Below are 17,694 nucleotides of genomic sequence, written 5' to 3'. Positions count from 1 at the left end.
GCATTTGGTTTACTATACAGTAACTCCTAAACTTTGGTTTTGTTGAGTGGAAAACATAATCTGAGAGGGAGAGTGGAATGGTTCTGGGCAGCGTTTTTTCTTTTTTTAAAGCTGTGTGGAGGAAGAAGAAGGTGGATTATTTAAGGAATCGAGAGGAGAGAGGACTTTGAAAAGGAAAAATAAATGTCACCAAGGGGAAATTTGATTCAGTTTATAGAATGATGAACAACATGCATTCTTTTCCTGTCTCCATGAATCTTAAGTTTGTATATTTATAAAATTTAATATATGTAGCACTGAAGAGTGAGATCTAGTTTGGGGATTTATCAAAGTGTGGAGTCCTGATTCAAGCAAGACATAGATGTAAGGACAGAGACTATGTAAGGAAATCTACTCAGGACACATATTCTGAAGATTTTAGGCAGGTTATAATTGCAGGTAGTGACTCAGCCTTTGGGATAGGGTACTACGTTTATTGCCTGTGTTCTTGATGTTCAAACCGCTCTGGTCTATGAATCTGAAAAAAGTGGAGCAGGTTTGCTGTTATCATGGACCTTCCTCCATCTGGTCTGCATCTAACAGGGGTATAAGTTACCTGTGGAGAAACAGCTTCTGAGGAGACGCACAGTCAGCATGGAACAGTGCCCTCTCCTGTTCCAGAGGGAGCCATGCAGCGGTGGTCAAATCATGAGGGAAGTGCATTGCTCCAGAGCCAAAGCAGGCTGCTCTGCACCATCAAGACCCTGGGACGGAGGCCAGCTGCTGGTACCCAGAGCCCATTTCAGCTGTAAACATTCAGCCGCAGAAGAAAGACGGCCCAGCTAACAGCAGCTTACCGCCCCTACATTTGTTTGCAGGCAGAAACGCTGCATAGGAGTGCTCCCTTCCTAGTTTTCACTGCAATCGCAGAAGAGCTTCTGTTAGGTTTCTTAGCAGAAAGAATCTTCAAAACAGGGATGATAACCCTTGAACCTTGCCTTTAGAAGACCACTACTTCTCAGTGTTATAAATTGAAAAATTTTAAACCACTTTAGGGAAGCTGTGATGAAATAAAGTCATATAAAACAGCAGTGCAATGTCCAAGTTTACACCAGCAAAGGATCCACATATGTTTCTTCTTTTCTTTCCTCCTCCCTTTTTTCACTTCTCTCTCTCCCCTTCCCCTCCCCTTCCTCTTCTTTTTAATAAATCCGTCTAAAACACCACAGAATTCTTTTCTACAGTAATGATGTTACATGGTGGAAACTGTTAACTTTCTCAGCCTTCTGGGAACAGGTTAGGTTTTTTTTTTTTTTTAAGCTGGCTCTCGTTACCCTTTGAGTGGACATCTGTGCTCTAAATTCTCACTCTCAGTTACTGTACTCTGGGTATGATCCCAAACAATAGCCAACATTTACCTTTACTTTAAACAACAAAAAGGGGAATTCTGTGGATTTTAAGGGGGCATTAGGGATATGCATGATCTACAATAATTTTTGAGGTATTTTCTCAGCATTATGCCACTGAGTTACAGCTAATAGAGTGATGAGGAATGAAATATGCATGAAAGGAAATTTTTGAAAAAACTTTCTTAAATGACTCTGAAACCACAATATGAATAAGTACTTTTTCATTCATGATTCCAGAGTTTAAATTCTTGAGGTTAGGGGGTGTGCATTTCTTCTCTATCATGTGGCAGGGCGCTGGTAAATGGAAGCCTGCCAAACGTTTCCTTTTGCCAAGAATAAAGTCCAGTTTAATGTGGCATTAGCCACCCAGTAGAAAGAAACTTCCAGATTCCACTGGATCCCAGAATCCCACTGCCATTCATTGCAGGAATTAACAGTGCATTCAATGCAGATCTTACTGACATGGTGGAGGGTATTTCCATTTAGGGGCTGGGTAAATAACTCAGACTTGATTGTATTGTCAGACTACCAGTATTTTTGCATTACTCTACTGTATTTCCCCGAAAATAAGATCTAGCCGGACTAATTACCTCTAATGAATCTTTTGGAGCAAAAATTAATACGACTAGATATTATATTATATTAATTATATTATATTATATTATATTATATTATGTTATATTATTACCGGTCTTATATTATAGTAAAATAAGACCGGTCTTATATTAATTTTTGCTCCAAAAGACGCCTTAGAGGTGATTGTCCGGATAGGTCTTATTTTCAGGGAAACATGGTGATGATTGTCAGGAAAAAAGGCTTTGGTTTTCTCTGAAGCCTAGAGTTAAGAAAGAATTTACCCATTCTATAAATTTACCAGATTAAGAAAGTTACTCAATATTTTGATACTTCTGTTTGGTTACTTCTATTTAATATATTCATCTAGGGTAGACAATACTTTTACTATTTTATGCTTTTACTATTTAAATAATGGCTTTGCTGACATGTGGACTTATTTGCTGACACTATCTTATTTAGTGACTGGCATGCTATTCACCCTCTCAGACTAGCATCATCCTTGGATCTCATGTCACCTCCTATTGGACACTGCCATGGGGAATCACTCCCTCCTCTATTTTTCTATTGTACGATTGTATGCATATACAGTTTATTGTAGGATCATATGTCATGTATGCATGTGTATGCATATTTGTCTCTCCTTCTTACCTTCCCAAGGACATTTTACCACCAAGAGGAGAATGCCCATTCAAAGAGAAAAGAGAGAGATGAAACCCAGTAGCATTGCTTTGAGGCTTCTTGATCCAGCCATTCCTGAAGCTCCAGGTTTTTAGTTCATTGAGGCAGTACATTTTCTTTTTTGCTATGAATTTATAAATTAGCTTAAGCTGAGATTACCAGCAACCAAAAAGAGTTCTAATATAAGTAGTGAGCAGTCTTCCACATTGCAGAGCTCCATTTTCTTAGATTTTCAAGATTCACTAGAAGAACTGATAAACTCTTAAGTTTGCTTAGCATCTCTGACATTATTCTAAAAATGATCTAGTTTGTTTACTATCTGGTACTGTTTAGCTTATCCATATAGCCACAGAGATCTATAGACAGAGCTCTTTACTGAGCAGGGTCAATCTTGGAAAGACAACACAGGGAGGGAATGTAATCAAGTAGGCAAACCTCAAGGGGAAAACTGAAGAAAACCTTTTCCCTCCACAAGCTCCTCCATCTCCTAGACTGATACCACTTGTTTCTTTCGCTCAAGGATATTTCTTGGGCATCAGTGGGGTAACATGTCCTCTGTCTCAAGCGTGAGAGATGGAAAGAGGAAGCAACTTAGTTTCCACAAGATGCCCCTGCTCAGTATCTTGGGCAGTATGTTGATAAGAACATCTGGATTTATAAAACTTATATAGAAAAACAAGTAGCCCAGAAGTCTGATGAAAAATAGGGTGCTGAAAAAGAGATGTCGAAAAATCCTGAAAAGAGAAAGCCAAGAGACTATTAATCAAAGGTTAGCAAACCTGGAACAAAATAATAAGTCATACCTAAACGCATGTCTGGCTCCTTCTTGGTATTCAAATGTCTCCCACTCATTGTCTCCGTTCCCAGCAAACACTGAGAAAGGTAGCCCCTTCCCGCATGCTGGCCTGCCAGCTACTCTCTCTTCCATCACCATGTTTAATTTTCACTTAGCATTTGTCACTATCTGAAATTATCTTGTTTGTTTATTTATTTAATGTTTATTTTTATTTTTATTTCTGAAAATTGTTTTACAAAGTAGTGACACCAATTTATACCCCATTTGAAGGGTATACATTTCTGTGAATCTACACCCTCTTCAATACCTTGCTAAGGTTGGATTTTTAAAATTTGGCCAATCATATGTAGGTAAAGTAATATTTCATTGTGGTCTTGATTTGTATTTTCCTGGTGAACAGTGATACTGAACATCTATCTGTTTATTGATGTTATGTGTTTCCTCTTGTCCATTTATCTCCTAGGTTGTTTAGGCCTTGTTATTAATTGTAGGAGTTTTTACATGTTCTTGGTATCAATCCTTTTCCCGTGTGTATTTTGAGTATCTTGACTCTATTTTATAACTTTCACTTGCTCTAAAGTGTTAAAGAACAAAAGTTATTAATTTTAATAAAGTAGTTGATCCAGCCTTTTCTTTAAGTAGCATTAGTGCTTTTTGTGTCTTGTTTTAAAAAAAAACACCCAAAAAACATAACATTCCCCACCTCAGGGCTAACATCTTAACTACAACCACATAACAAGCCCTAGCACCACCCAACTAAGAGGTTCACAGATTCCTGATCCACAGAAACTGTGAAATAATAAACATTTGTTGTTTGCAGCCCTTAAGTGTCAGAGTATTTGTTATGTGGCAGTAGTAGATAACTAATGCTGAGTTTTAAAGGCTTTTTTGTTTTTGTTTTGTTTTGTTGACATTGAAGTCCATAACATCTGGGCTTGCTTTTTGTATGTACTATATAGTTGTATTCCAATTTTATTTTTTTTTCCACTTTGCTAACCATTTTTCCCCCCACAATATTTATCAAACAATTCTTACTTTCCTCTCTGACACACAATTGCTGTCACATATCAAAGTTGTATATGTGCACTGTTTCTGAGATTTTTGTTCAATTTCATTGGTCAAAATTCTTATTCCTCTGATAATACTACACTTTCATAACTATTGTAGCTTCATTGCAAGTCCTGATATCTGGAAGGGCCTGTTCCCACTCCTAGTACTTCTTTAAAATTGTCCAGGTTATTTTTTATCCTTTACTCTTCCATATACAGTGTTTTTTAGAATCATTTTATTCAATTCCATGAAAAATCTTTTGGCGAGTTTGGAATTGAATTGACTCTATTAACCATTTGTAGACAATATGTATATGATTGATATTAAGGCTTCCTATCCATGACTATGATATTTCTCTTCTTTCATTCATGTTATCTCTAATATTTCTGAATACATGTCATAAATTTCCCTATGGTGGTCTTGATTTCTTCAACTGATGAATTATTTTGCCTTTGTGGTTTTAATGTGATTTTCAGGAACAAACCTCCATTGCTTTCTTTCCTGTATTACCCTTGTCCAGCTGTGCTGGGCTGCCTCTTGCCCCAGGACAAATTCACTACCCACCTCCACTCACCCGTCCAAAACAGCCCCTTCCCCACCAGTTTTTTAAAGTTTTCCTGTGGAGTTAATTTTGGTGACAGTAACCAGGATCCATTCTAATACAGCATTTTGGTCAGAATTGGAATCAGAAGCCCTTTCTGATTCCCACCATTCTGCCTGAAGCTGGGTATAATATTCATGAGAAGGTTCTGAGATGACCTCTCTGAGATGACATTTCCAGGGAGAATCCTAGGAATCACCTAGCTTTCATGTCTCTGAGTCAGTGCCCTATACACCAGTGCCCACAGGATGTTGGAGCAGAACAAGAGGAAAGACATTTGTAATTTGGTGTCATGAGCGAGATGTGCAGGATGTCATGAGGTTCTCTTGGAGTTCTAGGGAAAATTCTGCTAGTTGTTCCAGGACCATTGTATTTAGGGATACATTGTTTCCTTGAAAATAAGACCTAGCTGGACAATCAGCAATAATGCATCTTTTGGAGCAAAAATTAATAAAAGATCCGGTATAATATAATACAATACAGTACAATACAATACAGTACAATACAATACAATACAATACAATACTATACTATAATATAGCATAATATAATATAATATAATATAATATAATATAATATAATATAATACCAGGTCTTATATTAATTTTTTTCTCCAAAAGATGCATTAGAGCTGACTGTCTGGCTGGGTCTTATTTTCAAGTGGTATCGATTTATGTAATACTTCTCTTATCTCGTATGAAGGGTTATCCCCTTAAACAAAATTTCTAGATAATTGGAGGTGACCTTTAAACACTAATAATTTTATGTTAATTATATTGATGGAACACTTTCAAAATCACATTTAATACCACTTTGAATATGTTTCTCTATGCCTTCTTAAACAGATTCTATTGAACATTGTTTGACCTTTTCTTGAAAATGCAGGGGCTTCATAAATACCAATTTTACTTTGCTATCACAGTGATTCCCTCAGCACTAATATCCACTCAGTTGTTTGAATCTTGAGTTCTTATTTAGCTTAACAAGCATTTTAGAGCTATTATGTGCTGGATAGTGTTAGGTGCTATTTCTTTTTCACAATCATTTTTCTCTTTTATCTGCTGTTAGGCAGTAGTATACTTGCATTTAGAAATTCTCCCCCATTTATATATGTATATATTTTTAATGTCAAAGGGGTAATGTGCTGACATTGTTATTGTTATAATAACAAGGGTTGAGGGAGGAACGTTGCACACAATAGTGTGAAAACCCAACCATCACGCTTATGAACCACAGAAGGATCTCCCCATTTCTAATCTGCTCATGCTGCTGGGGAACCACATACATTACTCTAACTCAAGTTATTAAAGGGAAAAGGGAGTAAGTATGAGATTTGCCTTATCTCTTAGATGATACGATTCTTGTTTCTGATGGCTACCAGGCTTCTAATACCGAAAGTGCCAGACTTCTAATACTGAAAAGTTGAGTTAGTAATTGCCTTTGAACAAGGAAGTCATAACATTAGAACTGAGAAATGTAGTCATTGATAACACTAGTCTCTTGACTTGACTGTGTATGTGTGTGTGTGTCTGTGTGTGTGTGTGTGTGTGTGTACAGGTTCTCCTTGTCTAGACTTTGCTGTCTGCCAGGAGGGCTCAGTAGAACTTCCAGTTTTCCAGATAGTTTACTCAAAGGCATTTACTTACCTTTCACAGAACCATGTTCCCTTCTTTAGGAGACAATTATCCTGAGAGAAGAAGGCACATTGATAAATAAGCAATTTCTGGAAGGTATCATCACTGTCAAATAATATTCAGTGAGCCATTAGTTAAATGTTATATTTAGATAATATCTTACAATTTTTAACATATGCATAAACAGATGAAATTTTCAAAGATAATTATATATATAATTATATATATATATTTGTATGTATATATGTAATTATATATATATATATATATATATATATATATATATATGTATATGTGTAAAATGTTGTGTTACCTTTTTCTACTCTGATAGGAACAAATGAAGGCATAGAAAAGTAAAGTATGTTGCCCAAGGTTGTACAGCTAGTAAGTGACAGGGCCAGGCCTGAAACCTGGTTTCTGATTCTGGGGTTTCTTAAGTGCTCCCTTACCTTCTACTTAGCCAGCAATCCTTAGAGAAGTTTACAGGCTATGGAAACCATACAAACTTATTCTAAGGGATACATTTTAAAAAGTATAAAAATGTAAATGTGAGGATATATCCTGGATTTCTGTGGTCTCTTTCTTCTTGAATATTTTCTTAGTTATTTCATTTTCCTTTTAATTTTCTTGTGAAATAAAAAGGAAGGAGGAGTCAATGATCATTTAAAATTATGGAAATTATGGAAATAGAGTTAGAAAAGAACTTTCTGGGTTACAAATTTGGTTCTGTAGCTTGAGTGAGATTAAATGGCATGCCAGCTGGTTGGTTGCTTAGGCAGCCTCTCTATAAAGATTGTTCAAACATCATAGGTCATGGAACCATCATGGGACTAACAATCTTGGTAAAGAGAACTGTTTTTCTCTGCTTGGTGGTCAGAAGGAATACTTTGATGAGCCACTGCAGATGGTGATGGCGCACATCTGGGAGCATGCCTCACTTGGTTCTAGAGAGGTTAATTTCGGGGATATTGTTTGCTGAGGGGAATATGTAAGCTTGGGGTCCAAAGAACTTGTTCAGGACAAAGGGAACAATGGCAACTCTGAATGTTGTCTGACATATATCCAAGCATTTGGATGACTCCAACGACAATGGTCAATCATTGATACTAGCTTTTAAGGAAGAAATGACTTCTCTTTGCTGAGATTATGAAGACTATATGTCTCAGCAACATAAAATTTCTGGTGAATGTCAACCTTAACTCTAAAGCAAATGCAAATTACAAAATTAATGTGCCCCCAAAAGTTTATCTTTCAGTCCTATATACGTGTTTCTGTAAGATGCCACATAGGCAAAGAGGCTTGGTGCTCTACATCCAATTCTATTTCCTTCAGACCTTTCCATATATTCTGGTGACATCGTAATGTTAAATATTAATATAACTGAAGCAGTATCATAAAGAAGCAATGACCTCCTATGTTTTAATTCACAGGCCAACTCTGATTCGATGGTGATAGATGCCTGGTGCTCTGTGTTGTGAAAGGTTTGAAACCCTGTTGGGATCATCAGGAAAGAGGACTGTGATTTTGGGAGATGGAAGGAGTGAGTGGTGTATGTATCATGTATTGGCCTCCTCTCCACGGAGTGTATCCTCAGTTAATGTTCTTTCTTGCTTCTGTTCTGAACTGTCTTAGGTCTTAGGCTAGTTTCTCTGAGAACGTGCCTGTAAGAGAGAGAAGACAATTGTTTCTTAGCATCCTCTTTGTTTGTTTAGGTTTGGAATGCTTTGGAATTGTGTCTGCTACTCTTCTTGGAAAATGTACATGGGAAGATTGGTACATGTTTTGTGGCTTGTAGGATATAGGAAATTCCTTTGAAAGGCAGTGACACTGAGAGAAGCTGAAGATGGAATGGAGGGCTTACCTTATTATTTTGACTGTCATAATCTTTTCTTGCAGGGTTCATGCTCAAGACTTTTGATCTGGGGAAAATAATTAAAATAGGGATTGAATAAAGTACACTCACATATTTATACTATGTGATGGTTATTTAAAAACAGTTTTATATTTTACAGCTATGCCGTCCACTATTATAGCCAGTGACTACATGTAGATATTTACATTTAAATTAATTAAAATACAAAAAAAAATCCGTTTTTCAGTTATACTAGCTGTATTTCAAGGTCTTTTTCTATTGATCCCAAGATCCAAAATATTTAATAAATAGAATGCTTCTTGACTGAATTAAGATTAAACTTCTAAAGAGGGTCAAGAAATGGAAGTGAGGTTTTTGGTGTCTCATCATTTAGATGCCTATTTATCATCTCTAATTTTTAATATTCATAGTTCAATATAGTATACAGTGTGAGTTTCATACTATGCTAGCTTTACTGTGTGTCTAGAGGTTAGTTTCATTCCTATTCCACATTGTACAGTTTTTCCATGTTTGGGGAAAGTAAGGATGGTATTAAGTTTTAAGGCCTTTTCTGTGACATACTAAAAATGTCCACTTAATCAAACTGCCTGAGCAATAACGAATTTTAAAGAAACTTTTATTTATTTTAAGTGTGTTTTTCCAGGACCCATCATCTCCAAGTCAAATGGTTGTTTCAATTTAGTTGTGGAGGGTGCAGCTCACACTGGCCCATGTGGGGATCGAACCAGCAACCCTGGTGTTATGAGCATCATGCTCTAACCAACTAAGCTTACCGGTTGCCCCTGAGCACTAATACTTTTTAGTATTAGTATTATTAATACTATTTATACTATTAATATTTATAGTATATTATTAATACTATTAATGCTATTTAGTATTAGTATTTAGTATTCAGGAACAGGCACATGTTCCTGACTTTAGTATAAAGTTGAATAATTGATAATGTGATAAACTTATGAAGGGAGATGTGTTTCTCAAGTCTTTTAAGAAGGATGGGAGAAGGCACTGCAGTTTAAAGTCAGTGTGGATTAGTGGGGGTAAACCAGCTCACTAACAGAGGAGAATGATATGTGGTCTTGGGGCTAACTCAATTCCACGTAGGAATTGGTCAGAGAAATGTTTGCTCTGACCGAGGCTGAGATGGAGTTACCACTAAAACCAGGATGTTCCTTTGTTTGCCAAAGCTCACACTTCTCTCTCAAGGAACCGAGTCTCTAATTCTTCTTCTATTTTCCTCAAAGTTTCCTGGTACTTCTTCAAAGAGAAATAAAAGAAACCACAGTTACTAATTAGAAGCTTTATGCTTTTTCTAATCATAATAAGCATGTATCATTACACTGTGACATGAATGTTTGGCATTCCCACTGCTACTTTATCCCCTTTTTCAGTCTTCACCCTACCACGGCTGACCAATGGGCCGCCAGGGCAATTGAGATTAGACATAGGAAAAGCATTCATTATTGGTTTAACAGCACAGAGGCTTGGAGACCAGGGCAGTAATAGAATGATATTGGTGGTAGAGTTTCGAGGATCTTAAAGTCCCTTTTAGTGCCACCTTGAAGAGTTAAAATGGTTCCAGACAGTATTCTTTGAAAATCCTGGTTCCATTTCATCCTGTACCTTAACACACCCTTGGCTATTCCTTTATTAGAAGCTGTACCTTTATGCAGAGGGCCTGGTCTTCACAGAGCTGGGCCACAAATGCAAAATCTTCCATTACCTGAGAACCAAAATTCAGTTTAAAATTTCTCTGAGTAAGTTGCTATAAGAACAAGAGTATACTCTTTTTCTCCTTTGTCCCAGACCATGAATGTTGTTTTCTAATTGTTCTACATACGTTTTTGCTGTATATATGAACACATGTCCTTTTTTTGAGGATGAATAAGCAATATTTTACAGTCCCAAGTGGAATGATTTGGGAGCCGTTGGGAGAAGAATAGATATTAATTTGTTGAAGATACAGATTATGGAATGTACCCTGTAAAAAGGTTAAAGAGAAGGTAACCTGAGGGACTGCATTGATGTTCCTTTTTGTCATCCCCACCTTGGCCCCATAATGGTCAGGATGTGGAACCTTGTTATAACTAGATAATTCAGGAATATATTAGATTGTCTGACCGAGGATCAAATTCCCCTTCCTTTCGAGAAGTACCATTGAAGTTATCGTCCTGACCTTTGTCAGTTCCTTCTCTTGGTCAGCACAGGAAGCTTCCAGCTGTTGTAACTTAACCTATAGAAAGGAGAGGAGACCGGTAACTCAGCAAGGTGAAAATCATACAGGATTCCATTCTGAAATGGCAAAGGTTACGTCACAGGTGGTTGGAGTATATCAAGTGCGATATCCTATGTCTTTTTGATGGAGGGGTCAAGCCATCATCCAGCATACTTTGAAGCTGCCTGGTCAACCTGCTTTTCTATACTTTTGACCCCTTAGCCTCCATCAATGCTTCTTTCACCCCTAGTTTCCTTCTTACTTCCTTCTTTCTCAGCTATTTCTCTTAGGAAAAAACATCAATCTTGAAACACTTCACTCTTCCTTTTATATATTCATTGCTCACTCCTTTCTCCCTCCCTTGTATTCCTTATTCCCTCTGTTCCTTAACTATTTGATCAAAGTCTAGTCTATATTGGCCACTATGCTGGAGTGACAGGGAGGGGACAGTGGGAGTGCTGAGGAGACAGTGGTAACAGGACTGATAGGCTCTCTGCCTCACAGAGCTGACGTTCTAGTTGGGGGACAAAAGAAATAAGCCAACATGATAATAATGATAAGAGCTATGAAGGAAATGAAAACAGAGTAATGTGATAAGAGTGAGTGATGGTGTAAGAGCTATTATTGCCTAAGGTCTTTCTGATTAGATGATATTTGAGCTGAAGTCTGAGTGAGAAATATTAGACAAATGGGGGATTTGGAAGAAATACATCCCATGAAGAAGTTACAGCAAGGGCCAAGACTGTGAAATAGCACAAATCTGGTGTGTATGGAGAAGTTATGTGGCCGGAGCATAGGGGAGACTGGTAAGAAGGAGATGAGATGGGGAATAGTAGATACAGACGAGAGTATGTAGGGCATTATAGCTTCCAGAAGGAGTTTGGTTCTTTATTCTAATTGCACTGAGAAACCAGGAGAGAGCTTGAAGAAGTGGTTACACTCTGATTTGTGTTTTTAAAGAAGACTTTTCTGTGTGTGGAAAGTTGATTGTTTAGGAATAAGAGGAGAAGCTCAATGACTAGTTGGGAAGCTACTTCAAGCATCCAGGTGAGAGGTGATGATGGCTTGCAAAAGGGTAGTGTTAGCAATAGTAGTAGATAGAGAGGAAAGGATGCATTTGGGATATATTTTGTAGATAGAGCAGACATGTCCACATCTTTCCTTCCTTCCATTTTCATCTCTATTTTTCCACTTTCATCTAGGTACCTTATTTCACATCTGGATTCTTCTAATAGTTTCTTTACCCTCCAGTCAATTACATCTAGGGCCAGACAGCCAAATGTCCTAAGGGCTATATATTTTCAAGACAATGTCTGAGTCGTAGCCAGACTTAAAGTGTCACCACTAGATTCTGGTGGGATTTTTGTCAGAAAGACTTTTTCCAGGCAGAAAAAGGAAGAAAATCCATCTCTTGACTGTTGTAGTTATGTGGCAAGGATAGGCAAGGGGCTTTTTAATCCTTTCTAATCTTAGCTCCAATTTCTTTGTGATATACAAGCAGGCTCCAGAATTGTTTCTTTTCAGATAAATTTCCTGGATGAGCATTGCCAAGCAATCTTACATGGTGGCTTTGGACTTTATTTTTTGTGTGACCATCAGCACCTAAGTTGGCCAACAGAAGGTAGGGGAGTAATTCTCTGTTCTTTCATTTTCTATTTTTAGTGTGTCCATATCTTCAAAGGCTTCATACACACAGTATGGGCTTAAGTGTGGGTTTAAAAAGCTAAGGAGAAATTAAGGCAAGGACAAAGATGTCATTCTACAGAAAATATCAAGAATTGTATCTGCTCTCTGAATAAAATAAGTCTCAAATTCTTACGTCTTTGATCAGATGGGTTGTGGCTGTACCCAGGTTTTTAGCTGTGGAACCCAATGAGAGAAGTGCTAAGCATTGTATGATGTGCTTAGCAGGTAGAGGTTACTAAATACTCGAGTGACCGATTGAATGAGTTATTTTCTGGGTTGGAATCAATGCCAGGGCGTGTAAACTGTCTAGCTCCACCTTGGTGAATTCATACATATACATCAGCCAGACTTTTAACAAATTATTTTTAACTAATTATATTACTTTCCCAGGTTTTAGTCTCCTCCTCCCTCCCCACAAAAAAACAAAGAATATTTTACATATACATATACATATACAATTATACATATACATATACATATACATATACAATTTACGTATACATATACATATATATATACAATTTCATTCAGTTTTCAAACTGAGGCTGGGAGAAGCTGAGTAAATTGCCCAACATCATACACCATGTTATTGCTGGGGCCAGGATTTAAATTAGGGACTTCAACTGCCTCCGGTGTTATATATGCATTGGTGCATTCACGTTCTGCTTTTGCTAATGGGAGAGAGAACAAAATATATGGCTTAAGAGTGAAATTCCTTCTAAATGCCGAGGAGACCCAGGCTTAAGCCTGACATGGGCTAAAATTATAAAGAATTTATCCCAACTTTGACAGTTGTTTCCACTTGAAGGCTTGTTTCCTGGTCACATACTCCAAACCTATTCAAAATTGTTTTTTGTTTACCGTTGACTCTTCTGGGGTTCCCTTTAGGTTGCCTGCTTCACACTTGGTTGTCTTAAATGATTTCCTTGTAAGCTACGGTTTCAAATAAAAAAATACATCTAATTAAAAAATACAGAAGACAGACATTCTCTAGTGCGTGGGGGCTAGTAACTTGGCCTTGATAAAAGCTGCCGGGAAATGGTCCCTTGGTGGATACTTGGTGCCCTTGGAAACATCTTTATTCTACCTCCATCTTCTTCTCACTAGTCTTGACCACAAAAGCTAGAGTCAAGACAGGAGTACTTCCCTGAACCCCTAATCCATTCTGGGTCACTCAGGCCTGCAGGCATGAGTCAGAAAGTAGGGTAATCATTGCATTCTGAGTAGGAGCTGAGGTAGAGGGAATGCCTGGGTAAGGAAAAGGGAATTCTTGAGAAGTATTTTTTAAAAGTCTCTGTTGAAAGTAAAATTAACCTCTCACCACAAAGATTCCAGTCAATCACTTCAACAGAGTGTCTGCTGGAATCCATTTCCTTGTGATAGAATGAAGAACCCACTGGATTACTGAATAGCCTGAATATCCCACCTACTGCTTTTGCCTGATGCTTCTAGGGAGAATCCATGGCGTTTAGGTCATGAGGCCCAGCCTCAGGAGAGGGGCGCAGGAGAACTCACCCTACCACAGACCTCTCAGACATGTGGGTTCCTCTGTAATCATTCTCCCTCCCTTGTCTCTTTGTTGACCTGGGATGCTGTGGTGACACAGGGGAACACAAAAGACCCATCCTACCTTTCTTTGAAGTTCTGCTATACTGTGGATCAGAGCCTCATTCTTCCTTTCCTGTTGAGAGAAAGAAGCAGAGTGTAAGTGTGCATTTGCACACCACCATCATCTTTCTTCAGTTGATCGTTCTCCATTTCAGCCCAGTGATATGTTCTTGCAGTAACTCTCTTATTGTAAAGGACCTGTGGTTGATCTCAATATATACACATCAACTTACGGGGTAAAGATGCCATATGCAGGGCTTCCCAATATTAAATATTACCAAAGAAATCCTTCCAATCCACACATCCCCTTCCATGCATGGACCCCTTCTGCCATGACTTTAGAGTTGACTCTTCGTTGTATGTAAAAAGGGGGGACTAACTTATGTGACAGGATAAGGAATAAAACCTATCAAATGGCTCTTCCCAGTTTCTTGCTTACAAGTCTGGCTGTTTCTTCTTCTAGCTCCTGCAAGGCGTTTTCCCTTTCCAGCATGGTGCAGTTCTCCTCCCACTCTTCATCTTCTGCTAAGTCTCTGGTCTGAGTGATCTCACTTTCCAGCCTGGATGACACAAGCACACACTGTGAGGAAATGGCACTTTCAGAACCGATAAAACACATGTCAGTTTTAAGTGGACCTCAATGGCAATAAATGCGGATCTCAAGTTAGAAACCTTTCTTTCCTGGATCCTTAGAATCAGATTCACTTTAAAGGCAAGGAAAGTAAGATTCCTCTGCTTCCCAAGTCAAACATTCAATGTTCTTTTAACAGGTAAATATCACCCAGTGATCTGAAACTTGCTTTATTTCAGGGTTTAAGCCACAGAGAAATGCCAAAGAATGAAGTAGAAAGTTTTTGCTGTACAGGATGTATGTCTCTAGAGTGAGTAGGAAAATTCAGTTTTGTCTCTTCCCCTCAACATCCTTTTTTTTTTGATTGATACCTTCCCATCATGAAACCCCAGCACTCACCTCTGAATATCATCTTCTTTCTTGTGGATTTCGAGAAGAAGTTCCTGATTTGCTTCATCTATTCTCTGCATATCCTTTTCAAGGTCCATGTTCAAACTGTTAATGTTCCTCTTTGACTGGGCCAATCTTAAGATTTCTAATTTCTCTGACCTATAGACTCAGCCCCCCAAATGAACAACGGCAAGTTATCTTAAGATCAATAAACTTTGGGCCAAAAGGAATATCTAGAAGACATGAAGTTCATTAACCTGACTATTTCTGGGAGCATACCTTTCTTTTTCCATTCTTAGGAAATTATATTTCTTAATCATACTTTATAATTTGTTTCAATTATTCTTAACTCATTCAGAAAGAGAAGTCTTTCCTAGGCTTTCTTCACCAAAGTGATCAGTTTAATAGAGTACTTCCACTCTGGTTCTAGGAGAAGCTTTGTTTCCTTAAGGGCCTCTTGCAATTGAAGAGAATGGTTTCTCACACAAATTGTTCACAAAATCCGCTTTTACTGAGTACTTTATCCAGACTGCTGGCATAACTTATGGTAGGGTGCAGTTTTATGCAGAGCACAAGAGGTTTCTACTAGCAGCTAGGTTTTCAGTCTTTCTCCCCCTCCTCCCATCTCAAAACTCCTCCATTGCCTGCTCCAAAGCTTGAGAATCTACCATGGGAACCAGCCCATTGAGCACATGCAAATAGGATCCTGGCATTCACTTTCAAGAATACAAACATCTGTTTTGAAGTAAATTTGAAAAAATATAATGGTAAGACTCCTAGAGTAGTCTAGAACGGGTCCCTGGCACATGGGAATCTCTCATTAAGCTTTTCTTTTTCTTGTATGTCAGTTTATTAATTGGTTTGTCTTTGAAATGATTAACCAGGTTGTGAGGTAGAGGGACTGTGGTTATGAGTAGGAATGAGGGGTGATTTTGGCAAAGAAAGTTCTATCTTGGAAGGGCTGGTTTGGATGGGGGAATTGACAAAAGCTCTCAATTCAGGCGGGCATGGAGTGCGTGGGGTGGAGCGCAGTGGGGGATGGGTACCTGGGAGCAGAAGGAGAGGAGGGAAAGCATTAATAGCAGACCTGCTTCATACCTTGGTCCTTGGATGTGGCTCTGCGTAATCATGATTACTTACTCATAATTGAGCTGACTTTCCTTGTGTTCTCCCATTGTAGATTCCCTAAAAATAACAACAGAGATGTATCTAATGAATTGGGGAAATGAGTCCATTTATGAAAAACAGTAACTAGCTAAGAGTTCCAAAAGATAGGAACAAAATTAAGTTAACCAGTTTTCTCCCTCCCACCCTCACATTTTGCCTATGACAGAAACCCAGGCTTTGATTCTTTTGCCCATGATCTGATTATGCCTCAGAAAGGATATTGTGCTGGAAAATTCGATACAGGTCCTGCTAGCAGATATATTCAGAGATAGTTCGCCAATCCAAAACTTTTTGAAATTTATACACAGCAGTAAGAATCAATAGAGATTATCAATTGTTCTTAAGTTCTTTTTTTGCTCTAGGCTCAACTGCTTTCTTTAAGGCCCCGCGCGCATGTGTGCAGGTACGTAACTGCCCGGAAAACTAATCTGCTCTCTAGCTTGGCCTCGGCAAGGATCTCCAGATCCTAAAATTTTTCGTATTAAATAGGGCTCAGTAAAACCAACCAAAAGTAAATAATTTGGCTTGTTCTGCCCCTTAGTTTCTGTTTTTTCTCTATTTCTTCGACAAACTCTACCTCCCTTCTGATGTATATGGTCTTCCTGATTCTGCCCTAGACAATTAGCTTCTCAAGAGTCTAATCTTTCCCCACTGGAACTATCCAATAGAATCTTGGAGCCTTCTAAGGAGTCATGATTCTGCTATTGACATTGGATGGGTGGGGCAGCATGTCACAGTAGGGTGGGTGGCAACAGTTTCTCATCACTGGTGAAGAGTTCAGAGCTTAGATGAGTACATGTGTTTCGTGGCCGAATTTTCTCTTTGGTAGTAGTAGGTTTAATGAATCTGATTTCTGGGCAGCATGAAGAGATAGCCTCTTTCTCTTACTTCTCTGTGAGATTGAGCTCCCTCCCTGCCCAAGTGGGATTAATCTGGGGACTTTGGGTCCTAAGGCCAGCAGTCTAATATCATCATGTGTCCAACTAACTACTCATTCATTCAACAAACACTGAAACATTGAAAGAGCACCTAGGTATGCCAAGTACTGATCTAAGCACTAGGGAGACAGAGTGAACAAAACAGCCAAAAAGTACTGCCCTCATGAAATTTACATTCTACAGTGTGTGGCGGCTGGGGAGGGATAACACAAGCTGCAAAATAAATGAGTAAATCTATTTTATTTGGTATGATAAAAGAGGAGAATGATAGGAAGAAACAAATGGGTGAAGGGCGTAAAAGGAAATATAGTGCATTGTGTGGGAGCAAAGGGGTTGCGGTTTTAAATAGGGTGGTCCAGAGACAGCAGCTGAGCATCTTCAGACCCAGATGTGTGGTGTAGATGTGTCACGAGGCCTAGTATGGGATGCCTCGGGTTGTGCTGAGGTGGACGCACAATCCACAACCCTCACAATCATGGGTAATAACAACGTTCATGGTCACATGGGCCAGCATGCAGCCTGGAAG

The 17,694-nt window shown here is 38.4% G+C and overlaps 1 protein-coding gene across 1 annotated transcript; it reads right to left on the bottom strand.

Moving 5' to 3' along the window:
• Window positions 1-3,177: 3,177 nt before the first annotated feature.
• TMCO5A (transmembrane and coiled-coil domains 5A) lies at window positions 3,178-16,897 on the bottom strand (the record flags this gene model as incomplete). Its single annotated transcript, XM_081049020.1, has 12 exons — window positions 16,808-16,897; window positions 16,204-16,248; window positions 15,073-15,222; window positions 14,542-14,662; window positions 14,125-14,175; window positions 13,356-13,427; window positions 10,770-10,826; window positions 10,257-10,316; window positions 9,786-9,850; window positions 8,585-8,642; window positions 6,736-6,776; window positions 3,178-3,376 (listed from the first exon to the last, which is right to left on the bottom strand). Exons 2-12 carry the CDS (start codon window positions 16,236-16,238, stop codon window positions 3,178-3,180), a joined length of 909 nt encoding a protein of 302 aa, XP_080905146.1. The 5' UTR covers window positions 16,239-16,248; window positions 16,808-16,897.
• Between the last annotated feature and the right edge of the window lie 797 nt (window positions 16,898-17,694).

Source organism: Rhinolophus hipposideros, assembly GCF_964194185.1.
Source record: "Rhinolophus hipposideros genome assembly, chromosome: 5".
NCBI lineage: Eukaryota > Metazoa > Chordata > Mammalia > Chiroptera > Rhinolophidae > Rhinolophus > Rhinolophus hipposideros.
Note: the sequence above shows the minus strand (reverse complement) of the source record. Positions and strands in the feature narration are given on the sequence as shown.